This window comes from Acanthaster planci, linkage group LG21 (assembly GCF_054643075.1).
Source record: "Acanthaster planci isolate LZ-2023a linkage group LG21, COTS_SCS, whole genome shotgun sequence".
Classification (NCBI taxonomy): domain Eukaryota; kingdom Metazoa; phylum Echinodermata; class Asteroidea; order Valvatida; family Acanthasteridae; genus Acanthaster; species Acanthaster planci.
Genome location: NC_141797.1, coordinates 2,177,603 through 2,198,677, shown reverse-complemented (window position 1 = coordinate 2,198,677; position 21,075 = coordinate 2,177,603). Strand labels below are relative to the sequence as shown.

Below are 21,075 nucleotides of genomic sequence, written 5' to 3'. Positions count from 1 at the left end.
TGGAACAAGGAAGGGCGTATTTTGTTTTTTGGTACTCACCGCCATGAGGCGCGCAAGTACATGCGCGTTTAACGCGAAGCATGCTGAGTCACGTATGTTCATGCCCTTCACTTAGTTTGTGCGCATGCGTAGTGAATCCAAGTACAACCAGAAGCTTGTAAAATGGCTCTTGACGCGGCCGGGGTGGACCCCAAAAGTAATCGATCAACATCAAGCTCAGGAAGTTGAATCCACATGAAAAACGAGCCGCATTTCAGACAAATGGCTCTCGATCTTGAAGAAATGACCTGATGGATACAAACGATTCATCAGTCTTCCAGACAGTATCACCGATGATCTGAGAACAATTCGACAAGAGTGTGAAAATTGGACACTTACGTAAGGTGGAAAACACGGAGAATGACGAGAATGGGTCCCAATGAAAAACAAAGTGAGGTTCAAAAAAAGATTTCCTTCCTAAAAGTAATAACTTTTTTATCTTACGAATTACTAGTCTTTCATGTTGCATCAAAGTTATTTGAAGGTAAACCCGGGAAAATGGTGAAAATTAGACGCAAAGTTAGATAAAAAGGGACAATTTCTCATAATTATCCTCTGCCGTAAAATGGACATTTTCCACTTCTTCGATTACTTTCTGGATATCTTCCTTATCGGAAGCTTTTAAATATCGCCATGTGATAGATTATTGGCAATTTTTTTTCTCACACGAAGTCTTCAAGGGAAATGGCAGGACAAATCCCTCACCGATTTGCGTCGTCTTCTGAAATAATTTTCCAAGCCGGCGACCATTATGTCACTATTGCGCATGCGCGAATACTCAAGCAAAATGCACGCACAGTCTATGAGGACCGAGCATACGTGAGTAAGTGTAATTAATTTATTCCGGCATATAATGTGGTCTTTGAATAAACGTAGAACGCGTGCAAGAGCCCGCTTGTATCCACCTGTCTTTCTTCCGCCGATTGGGGGTGCACTTTTAAGCGTTCCTTTGGATTCTTGCTATGGGGCGCCATTGTATTTTATGGAGACAAGAACTGTTTCACCCTTTTAAATCCAAACCAGGTTTGTCATCTGATTTTGTTTTCCTTGTAAAACTCACCATTACAAGGTGGTATGCGGCAATACTCGAGTTTCACCGAGCCATCGTTGGTTCTGTAATAACACTGTGGACCTCTTGTTGTGTTGCCGAATGATCTGCAGTAGTTTTCCATCAGGTCTGGCAAAATACAAAACAACAAAAAGATATGACATGGGTGCTTTTATGACCACTCCAACAAACAGTCTATCGTTGGTCACTAGACCACGGACGTGTATAAAAAAAACCCAGACTTGCAACGCCTTTGTATGAAAAAGAAGCCAAGCAGCGGCCATTTACTGAGCCGAATACAAATGCGTGGGTTGGCTCCCTTCTTTTGACGTCAGGAAGAACAAAGCGGGTATTGCCAGGAAAGCTTTGTATTCGGCTCGGTAAAATGGCTGCGAGTGGATTCAATGATCTATATAAGCTGATTAAGGGCATTGTGAGTCCAGATTTTATTATACACGTCCGTGCACTAGGCCCGTTAATTCATAATGGCAGAACTTATACAGTTTACCAAGACACGATATTTTCCCGTTAAACGTTAAAAAATTAGCTCGCCATTCTGCACAAATGTATTAAATATAACTTCCAAATAAGCTTGTTGCTCAAAGGTTATGTACATTTGATGAGTATCACAGAAGGACACCATTTCTTGCAAAGAGATAGCTTGAGTCCTTATCACGGGACATAGAGTAAAAAGGTTGAAAGCATAGGTGTAACAGAAGGATTACAGGAAACCAGACCATACTGAAGCTTATGCCATGCGTCAGCAGTTACTGTTTTTCCATAATGAAAGTAAATTGTGCAGTCAGACCTCGTGTTTGATAGGAAATGTATGGATCTAAATGTCAACCAGATGTTACTGTTACTTTGCATGGGTAGTGCCCACGAAGGATTCTCATTCGTGACGGTAGTCATGACAAGCTATGCATGCAATTCTTGCACAAGAGAATCTACGTCGAGTCTAATGCAGTGATTTCATATATTTCTGTGGAAATGAGCTTGAAATACCACCTTAATTGATGATATTTTGAGGATGCGAAAGGGTATGTGTCACAGCCAGCAATAATTGTACTTAATCAAAGTCATCGTTTTCCTTTGTGAAGAATTTAACTCGGTTTGTTCAGGGAAATGAATTGGGGTACCCTTTTCAGGACGATCAATCACATGAACCAACATTTGCTCTCTGAGCCATCGCAACCTTCCGTGAACTCGTTGCTACGGGCCTACTTGCGATTCTCGAGGGGTTGAGTGTAGCTGACATTGACGTTGCTCTACGCCCACAGACAAGTGTGAGACAAATCACTCACATTAGCTGCATAATGTTTATTACATGCACGTCGGGGAATTGTGTAATTTCAACAGTACCCCCCCTTTGATTTATTATTAATATGAAAGTGTGCGTATTGGAGAGTACAGTAAGTTTGAAGGTCACGGTGACATAATGATTTATCGAGTATTGGATCTAACTCTGAATGCGGTGCCGGCAACCAATACGTGGAAAGCTGCACATCAAGGGATATCCAAGTTTATAAAGCCAGAGCCAAAGAGGGGAACTGAGTGTAAGAGATATGCGACAGTAGACAGACAGAAGTTACCGTGTAATTTCTTGGATAGTTTGTTTCCTTTCTCTCTTTTTATGTTATGAAAGACCTTGAGGGTGAGTAGGCATTGTAGCAAAGTGAGCAAAGGAAAAGCGGTGCAACGCAAGAATGGGACGCTTATCTGCGGTTCTGGTGATGCTCAGGACACATTTTAATTTGATCACACAGTTAGTTCCTTTAATTAATGGGGGTTGCCATGGTGATGTACTCCACACAGCCTTGTCCATGTATCCATGTGCCGTAGAGAAATAGATCACTTCTATACCCTCATGATCTTTGGTATTGATTGTATTTATGATTGCATAACTTTGGAAAATTGAGAAAATGCAGTTGTATGTGGCTGTAATTCACAGTAGGCTCTTCATTATTTCACCAATATCATTGTCACACCATGGGGTCATTTTCCACCAAGCGGTGAACCAACAGTGAAAAGTCTTCTACAATGGTTGTCGTAATTGACGTTTGTTTACGATTTCCGTTAAAAAGGGATCAAAGCCGAGCGCACACTAAGTGCTGGCGTCTGTTATTGTTGCAATGATAATTAATTATAAAACGCGTGCCCAATAATAATTTTGTCCTTACAAGGCGCTATAGGGACTCGCAATTACACTGGCAAGTCATTGATTAAATGCTGTTAAGAGGAAGAAAATTTGCCCTTTGACATGACCATATGTCCCCACCCAAAGGAAAAATACATTGTTAATCGTTTATGATCTTATTGACCTCATGTAACATCGGTTTTCCGTTGCAAACTGATGAAAACCACCTACAGGCTGTGTAAAAGCCGATTTATCTGAGTCCATTTTGTGAAATGCCATACGGGCTGCATGATTTTTGGGAGTTGTTCGCTGTCGCTGTCTACCTTTACGACACGCGCATTCAGCCCCCTGTTATCTTGCTGTAGTGTTAAATTCCCCTATTCCCTAAATTCAAAACAAAGAAAAGTACATGTGTATTAAAATTGTTATGAATTCAGAAAATACAATCTCAGTACATGTGATGTATCACTGGACGGTCTGAATTCTTATGTTTGCCAAGTGTTTACAACTCACCCAGACCGGATAAGAACCATGCGGACGCACGCGCCGCCCTCTCTCACTCGTTTTTCATTCAGCCAGCCAGTACCCGGTTACAGGCTACGTGCAATAAAATCACATGAGTAGATAACGTACCGCATACATGTCTAAACAATGCACCGGAAATTCACTACACGACTGACCGCACCAAAAACGTCGTCAAAATCTCTCTAACCAAAAATGCTAAAATTCTGGTACCTTACCCCGATTGACCTCAAATGAATTGTGGACAGGTCACCGTCTCCAGGTAGACCTCCAATGAGGCTCAACCGCATAAAATTGTCCTCAAGAAGTTCACGTCAAACTTTGTAACAGTTGTCTCGGAAAAAACGTGGAGAGAGAGAGCGCGAGTGTGCATGCGCAACTGCCCATAAAAATATGTACGCCATAAGTTCAAGTTTCATAAAATAATACAAACGATTATTAAAGCGCTAATATTATGGAAAAAAATGCTGCACATTAGTACTGTTTATACCACTCCAAACTAAATTAACTTTGGAAATAAAAAGTGCACGTGAACTCCCCAAGAATTATAAGTTATAGACTCACGTGTACATGTACGCCCGTTCGGTCACCATGGTTTCATATTGGTAGCAAACATCTTAAAGGTATGGTGTACTATTTACGACAAACATTTTTCTCTCTCTTGCCTCCATCCAGGCGACGCAACCCTTGCGTCGTGCAGTCGGGTGGCACCGTCGCCTTCTTACCATTACTTTTGTACACACACGACGCGTTGCGTTGTGCGTCGCGCCGTGCGGTCATGCGTCGCGTCGTGCTGTCTCAGAAAGAGAAGGTTTGTTTGTTTGTCTGTTTGTTCGTTCGTTCGTTCGTTCGTTCGTTCCTTCATTTGTTCGTTTGTTTGTTTGTCTCCGGGAAATAAAAAATGAGCCACAACGTTGTTTTAACTTTTCCTACTCTAATTTTGATCTTCCTTATAATTATGTAATAGAATTAATTTTGTTCCCCTACTTGTTGAAATCCTAACTCCCCCAGAATTAGGTCATACAATTTGTGTGGGTTGCTTGGCAGTGTGTGGGCAGTTGGTAACAGAACTTGCAAACCGCCACAAGAGTCCTTCAGAAGGAGCTGATACCTTCCCTAGCTGGTGACCTTCCACACTTCACCTGACTACTGGACTGAACAGAGACTGTTCTGTTGTCTCTCTGTGATTTCTCCTTCCATCGAACCTGCCATATTTACAAATTCGTCCCTGTCCTGCTCTAGGCAAAAACATTACCAGTGTAAGCCTATTGAACCACAGATGCATACGTTGCTGGACAGGCGTTGGCCTTGACCAGAGCCACATGAATTACGTTCTGAAACCTGATTTAGTCGAGGGGAAGGAAAGACTGTGCACTTGAACCCTAAACATCATATAGCCCAACACATCTTCGCCATCCATTCAATTTCTTTTTGCTGCAAGCCTTTCTATTGCAAACTCTACAGCTACTTGCCAGGTCAAGGCAAACCAAGTCGTCCCCAACTTCAGCAATAGATCGTCTTCAAGCTAGGCCCTTTATTTCTTTTCATTGCTAATTCATAATGTTTTCTGTTACATAGAATCCCTGTTTTTTCTCATTATTAAAAAGATGCTTTCTCTAACGTGAGGGTATTGGTATTTTCGTAAACCGTGCGAAAACCTTTTACTATATTAGCCGGAAACGAATTAATTCTCACTGGTTAGCTGATAATAAAAGGCGTAAACTAGTGAACAAAGAAATAATGTAAGCAGGTGTCATGATTCTCATATTATGTCCGCTACAAAATTTCTAAATCTATTCTAAGATACAATACATCAATCATTATAACGTGCTTGCTAATGTAAGATGCGGATCAGAGGAGAAATTATGCATGTGTGTGGCCGAACAGAGTTGAAAAAAGACACGGCCACAATGATAATAGCGTCTGTATAATGTTTTATTCAGAAACATGGACTAATATCATTGAAAGTGCGGTGCTGATGAAGGTAACGAGGACGACTGGCCTGAAGGAAGACTACGACGGAATATTCTGAAAGAATTATAGAGTAGGCTCGGTGGTAACTTCCTAAACCCATGGTCAAACTTGCAGTCAAACAATTGTAGACAAATTGTCTGGGGAATAGGGGTACTACTTAGAAATAACCGGGATGGACCACGGAGAAATACCGGTATCTATAAGATTACAAATCTACCACAAATGGGAACTTCATCGACGGTAATAAGAAATCATTGGCTGAGTTTAAAGAGTGGCGAATTCTGGGCTGCCACTTATTATGAGAGAGCAGTTCCTAGATATGCCGGTTTTCCTTTTGCTCTTTTTTTTCTTTTTTCTTAATAAAATATGACAGAATTGATCCTAAACGAGGAATGGATGAGATAAAAACAAGAACAAATCAACATCAAGGAGTAAATAGCATGTACTTTGCGATGCGACGGGCAACGGAAGGGGCGACGTTTAGGCGGCAAAATAAGCAACATGGGAAATACCTGAGACAGCATGACGCGACGGGTGACGGCACGACGCGACACGTCGTGTGTGTACAAACATAATGGCAGGAAGGCGATGGTACGACCCGACGGCACGACGCAAGGGAGCTGTCGTGCCGTCGCGTCGTGTAGTTGCATCGCCTGCAGGAAGGCTAGAGAGGGAGAGAAATATGTGTCGTAAATAGTACACCATACAAAGGTACCCGCACTCTTTACAGTTACGTTGGTGAATTATATAAATTAAAGGGAAAATTCCACATACCCCTACACATCTTTAATGAATGACCTCATTGTTTTGTGGACAAAAGTGCTCTTGCCACACCTATGATTAATTTCACAGCGGCTAGGCAAAGTTATGGCTGTGGGAACAAAATTTATAATGTGACTCTGATGCAATATACGCTCGATGAGTTACTGCAACACGTGTGGGTTATTGTGGGATTTCTAAATTAAATCCTGCGAGCACTTTTCGTAGGGCAGAGTGTATCCACAAATGCGCAATTGGTTGAAACCAGCAAAAGAGTTGACGGCTACATAGTAATGCTGACGAAAGCTGTAAGTACAGCGCAACACTCTGGACATTTTCCCCGTTGTATTTTTAGTTGCACCTGATGCATGGAAGTGACGCTAATTTATTGCCTATTGCCTGCTTCCCATTAGACCTTTGAGACGACTTGATACTGACATCTATTTCCTGCTCCTGGATCAAGAAAAGAGAATCATAATGTGTGCTAAGGCACGTTTGTGCGACTTCTTCCTGTAGGAAGCTCTACCATATCTTACAAGTTTTAAATTCTCATTTATGGATCAATATGTGAATAGTTTGAAACAAATGAAATTGTCCATTAAGGTTGTAAATCGAACCTCCATTCTGAAAATGAAAGAACGGAGATGCGGGAGAAGGGAATGGAGCGGGACGATAGTTTAGCTTACATGCTTCCTTGCATGCGTGACTCTATTTTGTAACAAATTTCTGTGCCACCCAACATGGACATGGTCCACTTATGGAACTTTCCTATATTTTGAGGAAGCTGATGACTGTCTTGGGCGACCTTTTGGCAACTTGTTGCCTCTCTTTCTCAAAATTAAAAAGCTATCTACTGCCACTAATTATCAAAGGCCAGTTACAAAATTATTTTCCCGGGTAGAAGAAAGACCTATCTTTTTCGCAGGTACCGTTATAATCTAAGAGCAGGTGGACTTAAAGGTGGTAACTACATGCGTCCATGTGGCGTATCCAGCCTGGGGGAGGGGGCAACTCCCCTCCCCCATTTGGCAGGAAGACCGCATAAAAAGCATAAACCATGTAACTCCAGCGATGTACTTCTGTCGGGGAAATAGTCATTTTAAGGTATGGAATTGTCCTTTTATCCGTTGGGCAAAACACAACAGCGACACCCCCCCCAGTAAAACTGACCCATCCACCTCAAGCAAAACAATTCTGGATCATTCTGCTCCTGTCATGATTCTGTTTTACAGCAATGAACTGCAGTCGGCTACAGATGAGCACTTTCATCTTGTATAAAATTATTTCATACGATTGCCAAGTGGAACTGATTAGCCATCATCAGCCTCTGAAAGCTATTAGGCCTAGCTATTAAGGAAATTAAATTCCGGATACATCTGACTACGCTACCTAATGGAGTCCAGCGCCCATGAAGCAACCGCTCGAGTGTGACCGCATCGCATTACCGTATGTGCAACAAAAAACATTTGTGTAGTAAAATGATTTCGTTAAGTGACTATAAAGGCCGACATTGATGTGCATCCATGAGAATGTATTCAGGGTGGCATATTTATACCTTTTTAAATTGTTTTCCCTTTTTTGAGTGATATTGGAAGCGTTTTAGCCTTTGGAGGTCTGAAAAATTCTTCAAAATCCGCTTTAATATTTTGCTCCCCACAAAAAGTGGGGGATAGCCCAATAGTCCAGCCCCACCTCAAAGGGTTTGACTATATAAAGTGGAGGATATACATGCATATACACCTATCCATTACGGCTAAATGTCCATTGCGTACATCGTCAGTGGACGTCGTACGCTTTTTGCAGCCTGGCGTAACATTATCAGTTTAGTACCAAAACGTTCACTAAGCACTGCTTGAATGCGCTTGCCTATATTGATCCACGATTTCTATTAACTTCAGCATGTGTCGAAGGTCTCCTGCTGTCTGCATTTTGTGCGCTCTTCAGAATCTGTACAGCATGATTATGGGAGATGTCGATATCGAGTCTATCCCTGCAAATTACTGAAAAACATTTAGACTAAGTGTAGAATTTCTGTTGAGTACATGTATTGCACATGCAGCTGTTTATAACAAATTGGAGTGGACGTTGGCCTCAGATGTGTAAATCTTTCGTGAAACACTACTTCATAGTCACACTAACGTTTTGGTCTGGAACAGTTTACCTGAATATTCATGTACTCAAGAAACCTTCATTAAGATTCTGATTTTCGTGCAACCATTGCTTTTATTTGCCAGTTAATTTGGGGTTCCTTTAGATCAGAATCTGAGCTTTTTTTCACCGTGAATGACTAATATCTTTTTCTTTCCAGGGTATAGTATCAACTCATTAGCTTTCAGTGTCAAATGAAAGCCAATTCCACGCCGTATGTCTCATCAGCCACGACAAATTGCAAAGTGCAACCCAATATACTCTTGGGAGCTGGTGCCCAGTGGCACTATGTCTCTTTTTTCCCCGCTGCTCAAAAAGCAATTTCAAAGACAGGTACAAAATATGTTTACTGAGCAGTTTAAAAAAAAAACCAAAACAAAACAAGTATCCAAAAGAGGCTTTGACAAGGTTATGTTTTATTGGTTTATTTGCAATTTTTTGCACCTGAAAATTGCCAGAGGCGGGCAAAACGTTCTGTGCAGACACTACCATGGTGAGCGCTTCCCCAATCAGATGCAACGAGAACTTCTTTGCGATTGGTAATTGCATGACACACACTTTTTTTATGTTAATGTTTTAGCCGGCTTCACATGCTCCTGTAAATGCGTGTTAGCAATGTGATGCTACAGTTTGTTCCAATGCATTCGTTAAAAATGGAGGCACTCAAGGACAACCTCTCTCAAATGTATTTTTCCATGCTGGCACACCGTAACCTTATTTCATCTCTTTTGTGACTAGCAGGTTTTAACCTAATTAGTCCGGTCGTGGCCATTCCGAAGGGGAACATAAGGCGATTTTTGCAAGGCTAAAAGCGATCCACTTGTGAAGGTTGGAATATATAAGTGGGCCATTTACAGAATAGGGTCGATGAAAAAGATTAAACTTGTCAGGCTAGAGTTTCCCAATGAATGGTTCAGACTCAGACTTCACGCTGTGGACATGAAGAAAAAATGGCCTTTCGTGGTACAAATATGACCATATGCAGGGAGGGTTTTCCCGAGTTAAAGATGATCACACAAGCTGAGCACATTTGGCAAGAAAAGCTACTCTGTTTGTCTCCTTCGCTTATGCTTGAACCATGCATGTCTAGCAACAGGGTTGGTCTAGAACCAACGTTGCAGTAGTCATAAAGGTTTGAGGGGTCACAAAATGTGGAATTCATCGTGTTTATTTCATGGCTACAGTTCGAAGGTTTTTATGCGTAATTGCAAGGAAACGAGATGAAATACACAAGCAAGTGCCTTTCCGAAACACGTCACCTTGGGATCCACCACGGTTTATCAAAGAGTCATCGGATTATATAACCTTGTTACACGCGCCATCCACTTAAAGAAATATCACACCCGAATTTTGTACCCATGGGGCACTGATTAAATGCGACAAACTGGCGCGCTGGAGCCCGTACAATTCTTTCGACTTTAAGACGATCTGAGCTGTGTGATGAAACTAAGCGTGGACAAAACGGCCAATATTACGATGTGTCTTTCACTCTGCGTCCTTGTGGTATCGGGTTAGCGTTTTAATGAGCTACGAGAAACGCAATGAGGTGGCGTCTCAGACCGACATCAATTTCGCCTGTGGGTGGAGGCTGAAAACGGCAGAAGACAATTCAACTCGTCGCAGGCCATTATGTGCCAAGCAGATGGATATCATAACGCCTACGTAGAGTGTATGGTATTTTCGAAAGTGTTTGCCAACAAAATCATAAACGTTACTCAGACCCAGATGCATGACTGCTTTTCAGCATTTCTGCGTACTGACCTTTATTGAAATTAAGGTTAGCTTCTATATCGATGTAAACGATGCATTTTGTCCATAGCCCTATGAACATCTTGGTACGTTCCGTTCCTTTTTTGGCATTTCATTCATGTACAATTTCACTGAAAACTCTGCAGCCTACGGAAAAAAGTCAGCAAAACTTGACTTAATGCTTTTGCATTTTAATTGCATAAATAGAAAGAGGCCTTAAGGCAAAGGCTGTATGCAGATAGATGGGAGAATTGTGTCGTATTCAAATTAGCCGACTGCCCCTCAGACTGCCTGAGGGCACTGCAAAAACTCTTGGTGTTTAAAACACTTATTGGTGTTATCATATGATCACACCGAAATCTGTTAATTTAAAATAAATGATGTAACATTTATACACCTACAAATACACACTTGTGGGAACTGGGAGGTGTTGAAAATAACACCAACAGTGTTAAGATAACACCGCAAAAATTCAACACCGATGAAAAGTGTTGGCAGGGTGGGTGTAGGCAGGTGTACACCCTTGTCCTCGCATAGTGTGGCTCATTTTGCCCATTTTCTCCTTAGAACTAACATGACACTATTTTCTAAGGAAAAGCTGACCACTATCGAAATACTGTAAAGCGAATTAAAGTGCTGTTTTTGGCACCAAGAGGAGAATTCATCACCTAAAATCCCATGTATCATTGTTTTTTAGTTTTGCTAGTCAGACATTCCTGTGCATTTTACATTTTTCTGCTAGAATTCGCACACTTTTGAGTAAAGTTTTTAGGGTCATTCCTTGAAGAATTAAGGCAACTGTTTCAGGACTACAATGTGCTACAATGAATATGTTATTGTTTAAAATTTCCAATGTAGACAAGAAGTACGCAGGAGATACGAAACAAAATTCAACCATTCTGATTTATCATGCTATTCCTGCAAATTGTTCCTGAGATTTCGGATGAAGAAGCATTACTGATCTTAAAATGAACATTTGAGATTGAATATGGAACATTGGTCATGTTTTTGCCCTTCGAAAGCAAGAAATTTCTGTTGAAGGCTATTAGCAAGTCAATAACCAGAAAAATGGGTGGCTGAGGGGAAAGCAAACCAAACAAGACAGCGACTCTACAAACCTATGTCCTTGATGGACAGCTTTGCAAAAATTAGGGAAGAGTTTCTTGTCAACGGGGTGCTGCAAGATGTTCATCACATAATTGATATGAAACAGTACGTTAATGTGAAAGGTGTGTCTACTTCACATTACTGCCAAACCAAACAAAAACCAAAACAAATCTAAGGAAAAGCACATCATCGATATTCCGCATCAGCAAGACAAACGGTCCAGCATCAAGCAACTCCACATTTGGAAATGTTCACGAAACAACATGACGCCACCATGGCTTTACTCAAGCAGGACAAAAGTCCTGTGGCAGAGCTGCATTGCATTAACATGAGGATAAATAATTGAGGAATGTTGGTAACAATAGCTTTGTTGATCATGATGATGAATGCAAGACCACGCGTGTAGGCTGTGTAGTTTGAAATGTCTTGGGAAATGAAATCTAAAAGAAATTTCTAAACTTTTTCTAGAAAGTCATGCCCCTACCTGCCTGAGGGTAGTAAGCTGGGTCGAAGCCTGGCACGGTGACATTAGCCCAGGGTATGCACGTCCCACAGCTTCCAATCCTGGGACAAGCCTCGGAGTGAGTGCCATGGTACTCTAGGGTTTCAGGATGGAAGCAGTCTAGAAATCCTGAGTGAAAAGTAAAGCGAAAAAAAAAGAAAAGGTAAAAACACTCCTTTTGGGACTAATTTATTACCGATAACGCATTTCTTTATTGCCTCGCTCTGTAGACCGTTCATTTAAAGGATCAATGGCACGCATCCTGTTTCTACCCAAATCCTCTAAAATGCACCCTTCTTTTTCGATTGAATTTATTTTGCATTTTTACTTGCTATAGTGAAAAACGCATTTGGGTGATTTTCGGGTTTGTACTCTTATTCGAATTTCTATTAAATGCAAATTCACCCCTGATGTCTTTTCACTACCAGACTTGCTGGAATTTTGTAAACTTTGATCTTGTAAATTTGGTTTTCTTCGATGATTCATTGATGTGTAAGTGACCAGAAAGAAGCCAAAAAGTAATCTGCTTTCAAAACTGTTTTGACCCTAGATAAAATCAGTGCAACTGCGCCCTCCTTTGTCTTGGAAAGCAGGCCAGGGACAATGATTTTCAACTATAAGTGGATTGTTCGTTACACCTAACGCCAAAAGGACTTCAAACAGGTTTTGTACATCAAAGAAGGGTATTATGTTGAGCACAAAACGCGTCTTAAAAATGTAGCCTATCGACATGACCATTTTATTTTCTGGTTATTAGGCAGTTGTCTAGGTTTTATCATTGGTGTTGGCGAATCGGCTGTTACCTTCTTAAAAGGCAGCACACATTTGAATCTGCAACTGAAACAAAGATTTTTTTTAACAAGCATGAAAAAAATAATTGCTTTATATTTGAAGTATGAGAAAAATACCCTTGGTAAGGGATGAAATGTTTTACTGGGTGGATTCCATCTACCACCAAGTGAAATATTCTTTCCATTGAACACATCAGTATCAATAGTCTCAATTCCTAAAATCCCTCTTTATCAATCTTCATTCTGCAAAACCACATATATTGATCAGTTTCTCTGATACACCCTTACAAATGCATGTCATTAAAATGCTTGCTCAATTAAAAAAAAACGGTTGAAATCTGTTAGCCCGTTTACAAATCCTGTGGACCGAGGTAATTTTCCCCTATTCTATAAACAAAGACTGCTCCAATGTTTACTTTTTGTCCCATTCATCTCGAGCGAAAGTTCATATAAAGTTCAATAAAAACATTATCTGACAAAAAGGTGAACGTCAGGGGAAAAAAACGACGCTAACACGATGAGGCCCACGCTACACAAACGCACACGTTTATGTAACTCAGGTAGAAGCAGATTAGTTAGATAAAACAGTTTTCGACAGCGCTGGATGTATTCACTGATGGACCTATAGGGCAAACATCGCCATGACCCGTAACAAAATAAGCACAAGTCACCATATGGAGTAGTTCACAAGGTGGGGACGAAAATCACGTTTTTCTCTTCTCCAGCAAAATTGAATTGTACAATTCTAAAATTTTGTTTTTAGGCAGTGGTACTCGTCAGATCAGTCTGGTACTTTTGTGAGTCGTTTTGAGAAGCAGATAGTTCTTTTACAATAGAGCCTGAAAGTTGACCCCTGATGGCGCGCTTCCGGAACCCTTGGATATGAAAAATTAAGTGCAGAAATTTTAGAATATTAATATTTTTCTGTTCAGTTGCTGTTTATAGGATTTGCAAGATCTAAAAAGCGGGACTGTCGAATTATCTAAAAATTTGTCCGTGTAAAGTATATAATATTTTCAGACAATGTGTGAAATCGTGCCGCCAGGAATGCTGTCAGTTTCGAAAAAAGAGAAATTTCATTTTTTTTCCAAAGAACATCCCTCCGGACGATCTTAAAAATAGCAGTAAAACTAAGCGCTCATTTCTGAATGTAGCTGCCCGCCTCTATCCAAAACAGGCCCGCAATGGGGCTTTTGTGAAAGAAATACCCCGAACTGGAGGGATTTATAGAAATATTTCTAGGATTATGGCCTGTCTTGTAAAAAAAAAACCGTGGGATCACAAAATATTAATGCATTTGCGCGCAGGAACACAAAGATTTGGTAGAATAAACCCTTTGGTCGTGCAGTGACTGCGGTGACTGCAGTCAACTCCCCGTACGATGACATGGAGTTTATGCGCCAAAACTTTCAGCGTTGCCGAAGAGGAAACACAAACTTGAAGGTAAATTTGTAAACCACTATCACCACTCAATGCGATGGAAAAAATACATTTTGGGGTCTGCAATTGGTCTCCATATCAATTTCTTCTGTGCTCTATCGTGATACTCAGGAACGTCCTATGGCCCATGGAGTTTTGCGAGACAAATTATACGACCTGGGCTTCGAGTGTTATAAACGAACAGCGTTTTTCTCAATTTTTCTCAGAGCAGTGAACTCTTAAAGTGACGCGGGTCCTTGAAGTGATACAGAAACTAAATCACAAACCACAAAATTGGCAAATTTTGACAATTTGCAATACCTGCAGATTTTATACGCTGCATTTAAAACTCTACTGGTAAAAAGGCCTATTGTAAAATATTTGCTAGCATATCAATATTGGAAACTTCAGAATAACCTGACCTGAAAGAGTAATATCCGGCAAAAAAGTGACCTATCTCTTCCTAAAATCCAAAATACATGAAGAACAGAGCAATTCGGTGGTGTTGTACGCAGATGAACAATTACGGAATTAGGCTTTATGGTAGTCTTTCGGTAAAAGCAACAACAAAAACATAGAAAAAATATCGTAAGGATTTTTAAATTTATGAGGAAATAAACTTAAATCAATAACATGCTTTTACGAAAGATTCTGATGTATAAGCTAACCTTTGCTGAGAAGAACTGTGTCACGTCAACTCAACGGAATCTGGAACCCATCGACAGCCGGTACGTAAATCTTAGCAACGTTGTACAATCTCGTTTCCACGTAAGCACAGGGAACGAAAACAAACGTGCACGAACAAGGAACTAGGAACGATACCATTGGCTACTGTCGTTCGTGTACCGTTTTTCTTTTGCAATAAACTAAATGCAGGTGTGAGGCAAAGATGAAACAAGAATAACCCGGCGCAAAATTAGCCGGCATTTCCTGTAAAACATAGTGACCAACGTCGCTGGTACCACATGTTTGAATTGATGTGCTTTCATTGGCTTGTTAATAGGGGGGCTCGGTCCAAGGTTTAAGTGGGCAAAAAACTCCTCATCCAGATTTTAAATTTTGTCTCGCAACCTTGTGAGATACAAAATCCTAGCACGAATTTACCGCCCACAGGTTAGGTACGTGCTGAGCAAACGGCCACGACCTTACTTCTTTAAAGTTAGCTTTTTGTGTACGGCACGATCTAGGTGATGGCTCTGCGGGGTCCATTTGTATCATGTCGTGTCACGTAATCCAATGGGGGATGGAGATGGTTTATTAACTTATTTATTTTGTTTTACTTAAAATTGTGGAAATGAAAGTTCACTTAAAACAAAGAAATCACACTGAAAAGTTTACACCACTGAATTCAATCTGCGTTCAACATGTGATTTTGTTACACAAAATATTGCTTTTATCAATCTTCTCTCCTTCAATACTAATCATTAAAAGAATGATATGAGTAAAAACGGACAGCTTTACATTTTTTTCTTTTATTTTGTCAGGTTGCGCCAGCAGTACCTTGTTAATAGAGCCGGAAAGTTGACGCCTGATGGATAGGAAAAACGTGTAAAAATTTTAGAATTAGTAATAACTTTTCGTTCAATTCCTTCTTAAAATCTCAACTTGTAAAAGGGCAGTGGTCTCGTACACAAATGAACAGTTGCAGAATTATACTTAATGATGGTCTTTTGGTAATATAGCCATAATAAAAAGAGACAAAAATATTTTAGAAATCTGTAGTTTATAAGGAAATAAACCTAAACAAATATTCTTCATGTACGAAAGATTGTAATGTTTAAGCTAACCTTTGCTGACAAGAGCTGTGTCCGGTCGACTCGACCGAATTTAGAACCCATCCACTGTGGGAAGGTAAATCTTAGCAACGTTGTAAAATCTCGTTTTCACGTAATCACGAGGGATGAAAACGAATGTGCACGAACAGGAAGTCCTGGGAACAATATTGCCAGAAGTGAAAGGTCGTGAATGGAATATTTTTTTTACCAGTCTCCAGATGACTTTTCCGAATTTTTATATGAGGGGGACAAAGGTGAAACATTCCAATATGACACTTTCTCAGGTTAGTCTCATTTAGAAATCATACTTCCCAAATTATCGAACGTGATACGACGGCCATATGTAAAATTCTCATGCTATTAGGCGAACGGCACGAAGGTTTCAGAAGCTTGCTGCGTGACCCTTTACTTCCAAGCCCTATTATTACAGTGTCAATGCCGCTGGAAGTGCAGGTTAGTCAGCGTCTTGGAGTACCAACCTTGGGCGTTACTAGTCTCTCTCTTTTTTTTTTCTTTTTTTTTTGAGGGGGGTAAAACAAATCTGAAGCAAATTGAAGAACCGTTAACGCTGAACAGGGATTAATTCTGAAGAATCTCAAGCAATTTGAGGGATTTTCCAAAATCTCCTCTTCTTTTCGTTTCTTCCGGATGTAATTCTTTTATATGTTTCAATTATTTCCCAGGACAAGCGCTCTTTCCACCCACCCCACGAAGCCTGCAGTGCCGACAACGGCCTTTCGCCACGGGACGTTTCTTACGTTATTCTAAATTCACACCTTGTGCAACTATGTAATGCGATCAGTTCATCGCCTAGAGGCTTGAATCACGGAGGATTTACGGGTTTCCCATGACCGAAAAGAGATAAGAGATAGAGCTACAAAGACCCAGGGGCTCGACATGCCCATAAATAAAAAGTTCTTGTCTTTAGGACTTCAATGTGGATTGGATTTTCTTTCCTCCAACTTCAACCCATATCGTATAACAGTTGATGTAACTCGATCGTCACCTGTCGGAGGCTTGTCAGAGGTGACAAAAGCGTACGCGTGTGGCTCAGAATTGCTAAGAATGCCGACGGGACTCTGAATAAGGTTCTCCAATGTATTCTAAACAAAAGCAGCTAAGAAACTATTGGCGGTGTATTTTATCTGCCATGGCGATTAATTTTGCAGGGAAAAAAGTCTTTCGTAAACGCACGTGATTCGTATGGAGCTGTGGAAGTATGATTCGACTTGTATACATATAGGTCCAAACATATTCTCCGAAAAGACACACTTCAGGCAAGATGTCTAAATCATGAATTAATTTAGCACGGGATGATGACATCCGGAGATAATTTTTCAGGATGGTGACGAAGGTAAGGTGTCGACATTCTGAGGTTGTCTGTCTTCATCCTGTGACATATTAACTTAGGACGCTGTCTGTTTACTTTCGGAATGTTGGCCATTTGCTGCATGATTTGCTGACAAACACATTCTGCACATCCCAAGGAGTCGCACTGATGTTGTTAAGAGAGGCTTCGTCTCTAGAATCTCTACAAGATACAGTGGGCTCCATGGGAGGTGTGATGTGTTTGGGGCGGCTAGTCTTGCTTGCTTCCGTAGCGAAATCTACCAAGCTCTCAGACTAAGTAACTCATACATACCGGAACTGATATTCACTGCATTTAATATTTAACTACCCTATCGCATATGTCGCATATAGTGTTGATACGTGTACTTTAAATAATATATCTTTTATCGGTGTTTCATTTGAATCTCCTCCTTTTAGGCTATATTCCCTAATTTTTTGATGTTCATATACATTTTCAATTTCTAGTTTTTGTACCTTTCCTGTAAGTGGCAATTTTCTTGCTGTTGGAAACGGTTAACAAATAAATAAATAAATGCTATAGACTACAGAATGGCGTGATCGTGCTTGTAATTTGTCGCCATCCTGAGGAGAAAGTGTCAAAAGTCGAATGGTGCTGCCGGAGCTCCAGAGGTATTCAATACAGTACCGTCCCTTTACATTTCACACCGTCCTCGCTGAATGCAAGTCGCGCAGCGAATCTCTTCCAATGGTAGGCTTCTTAAAATGGGTCTAGATTTCCGGAGGCGTAATTACTTTTCACACCCAGAATTGCTTGATATAGTTCAGTCGTACACTGTTAGAATTTAATGCTGTGTAATGCAAGGGGAGCTGAAATTGCTTTGGAATGTATCTGCGTTCACAGTTACAAAAGAAATTGGTGCCTTTAAAGTGTGGCACGTTCTGTTGCCGCATTGAAATTCATATCGTTTGCTTTTGAACAAGCAGTAGAATTATAGGTCATGCTGTCTTTCATTCGCCGGGTAACTTCATTCAGATGTTTTTCAGGCAACCTAGCTCTTCCTAGTTACTAGACTTCCAGGATATAGAATGCAACATCTGGTAAGAGTTAAATCAAGCAGTTAGCTTTTTACCATGTCACAATTAAAGCCGAGGGAATCTTATCTGTCGCCTCTACAACTTTGCTTGAAACGCCCTTTCTTACTGGAGGAAAGGGAATCGACTCTGCATTAAAACAACATGTAGGAAGTGTGTCACCAAAGTGACAAATGTTTACATGTTACATGAGATATATGTGCAGACACCTCAGATATCTTGCCGCAGTGTATTGTCAAGAGTTCTTCAAGGATGACTATCCCTCTCCCAGATTCCCCTATTTCAATATGATTTTACATACACCCAAGGGGGTTAGGGCTGAAGGTATCAATAGCCAGCCGCGCAGATGGTGGATTGAGAGCTTTAATATGTCGGGGTAAGGAAGCAGCATGTCACGTGTGCACCTTCGCTCGTCGCCCTGCGGCCGAGCAGAACGCTGGGAAGGGCCGATAGCCTTGCAGAAATTTTAATGAAGGAAATAAGTCACACGGGGTAACAGCTAACGACGCGCAGAGCACTGTGGGTAAATTTCTGCTAGGCGCACAAGCTGGCTCATCAGTGAGTTTAATACAGTGCCAGTCTACATTTTACATTTTGACGCAGAAGTAAAATGTAGAGCCACGTTTCAGAACACTGGGTTCAGACGAAGCAAATGGGAGATAATTCAAGACAGGTCAATTAACTGAAATCCTTCAAGTACAAATCATGATAGCTCGACTTATCAGAAGCGTAGGCGCATTATTTCAGCCTCCTGTCAAATCTACCCGTTTCTGTGTAAATTTAAGGGTAAGTGGGGATACTTACATTTGCAATGGGGTACTGCAAGCAAACAAACCCATTTCAATATGTATGATGGGGAATGCGCACCCGAGGCATGGATTCTCGTGTGCTCCTATATCCGCTGCGCCAAGGGGAAAGCAAATCCAAGACTCTTAGGATCCACTTCTTTCTAGAAAACCCATTACAACAATACATTTGTTTTAGTATTCCCGTACGTACCTCCTCCATCTCTGTGCAAGGCACTTCTCTTAGTGGACTGTAGTTGGGCAAATATGCACTCAAACCCCATTAAGACTCATGACTCTGACGAAAGTACCACACCAGTACTATGTATGTTCAAGCATATCCGTGATCCAACCGTACAAAAGGAGGCACAAGTCATCGGAACCACTTTTGTTTCAAAGGCCTTTACAAGGGCCTTAATCTGGAAACTTCAGGAGAGCCCCCGAAATGTTTTCATCCCCTTCCATGCAGTGTAATTCATTTCTAGCAGAACACCAAACTGAGTGGTACATCAGAACGAAGACCCCAGTTCTGCAAACCTAACATTTAATGAGCAACACGGCCGTAAGACTCGTTTCGTTGGATCTAGTAAAACAAACGCGGTAACCAGTGTAACTTATCGAGGATTTGGTCCGCAATATTGCCACTCTGGCGGGGACCAGTTGGTGCACGTCTCGAACAGACAATTTGACGTCGGGTGTGTTTCACGCACGAATTTCGCAAATATTTGCTAACCATTTCCAATTCGATATCCACACAGATATACGCTAAACACCGGAACCACATGGGATGTCCTTTCTCGTTCCACAAATGTAATATGCTCTTGGACCAAGCAGGGTGCCTCTACACCGGTCAGATGATTTCAATGCAAAATTACTGAAGGGATCACTGATGGATCGAACATTTAGAATTGATAGTTAGTCCTGCAAGTCTAGAGAAGGAAATGCTGGTTTTTTTTTAATCTTCCCGTTTCCCAAGTGCTTTAGATGTGATTTCTACAAAGCAGTATAAAAAACATTTAATTGATGCGTGCATAGGCCTACAGTAAATTCCATTGTGATCTACTGTCATATCCAATAACGGTATAATGCCGACCCAAGTCTCAGTGGAAATGCAGAGTACGTAAGGCCACCGTAAATCTAACAGCAATTTCTTTACAGTTTTTTGAGTGTGTTAAGTTGTTGGAAAATCTTCATCAAATTTTGTTTTACGCTGTACACCTAATCTTATAGCCTTTGCTGCGTTCACAAATCTTGAGTGTCGTTCTCTTGAACAGATTTCAACTGTCAGTTAGCAAAATCATTAACCCAAAATGTGATACGCTAGGCATTAGAGGAGGATTTTTCTATTTAGATATGAATAAAGTCGTTGTTTTCACCCTGCTTCCAATCCACACCACAATAAGTGTGTTTTACAGATTATTATATTCCACTATACCAGTGTATTGGTTTACACAATGGTCTGCCACTATTGGGCAAAACCAATCGTCCAGACGAAGACTTAAAGACGGATCAAAACGAAGGGAGATCGAATCGCACTAATCAATCAATTGATCCCATGTTGAGCATGACGCAATACCTATTAGTGCGGCATCTCCCTTTTCGAGTTGTTGTTTACTCTGACTGTAGATTAGAATCCCCAAAAATGGAGGCCACACCTTGAATTGCATCATAAACCACAACAAACAAGACAGGCACTTTGAAATAATCCTTATAATGTTGAAAACAGGAATCTTTAATTCAAAAATCTGTACATGGTCTTGCCTCTGGCTGTCAAGATAAAAATGATCTGACTACCAACCGTTTTAAGTATAAACCGCTTTAAGCATGGCTTCACGATGTTTCACGCAAATAAGCTAAGCTAAACATCGATAATGTGTTGAACTTTTTTTTTCTTGAATATAACTTGATGCTACAAAT

General features: G+C 40.8%; 1 protein-coding gene across 1 annotated transcript in view; it reads right to left on the bottom strand.

Moving 5' to 3' along the window:
• Positions 1-21,075, bottom strand: part of LOC110983144 (uncharacterized) — a 66,625-nt gene that overhangs the window by 41,231 nt on the left and 4,319 nt on the right. Inside the window, exons 2-3 of the mRNA XM_022242141.2 lie at positions 11,968-12,114; positions 1,100-1,216 (exon numbers count right to left, since the gene is read on the bottom strand). Of these exons, the coding sequence (XP_022097833.2) occupies positions 1,100-1,216; positions 11,968-12,114 (264 nt within the window). The remainder of the gene's footprint in view (positions 1-1,099; positions 1,217-11,967; positions 12,115-21,075) is intronic.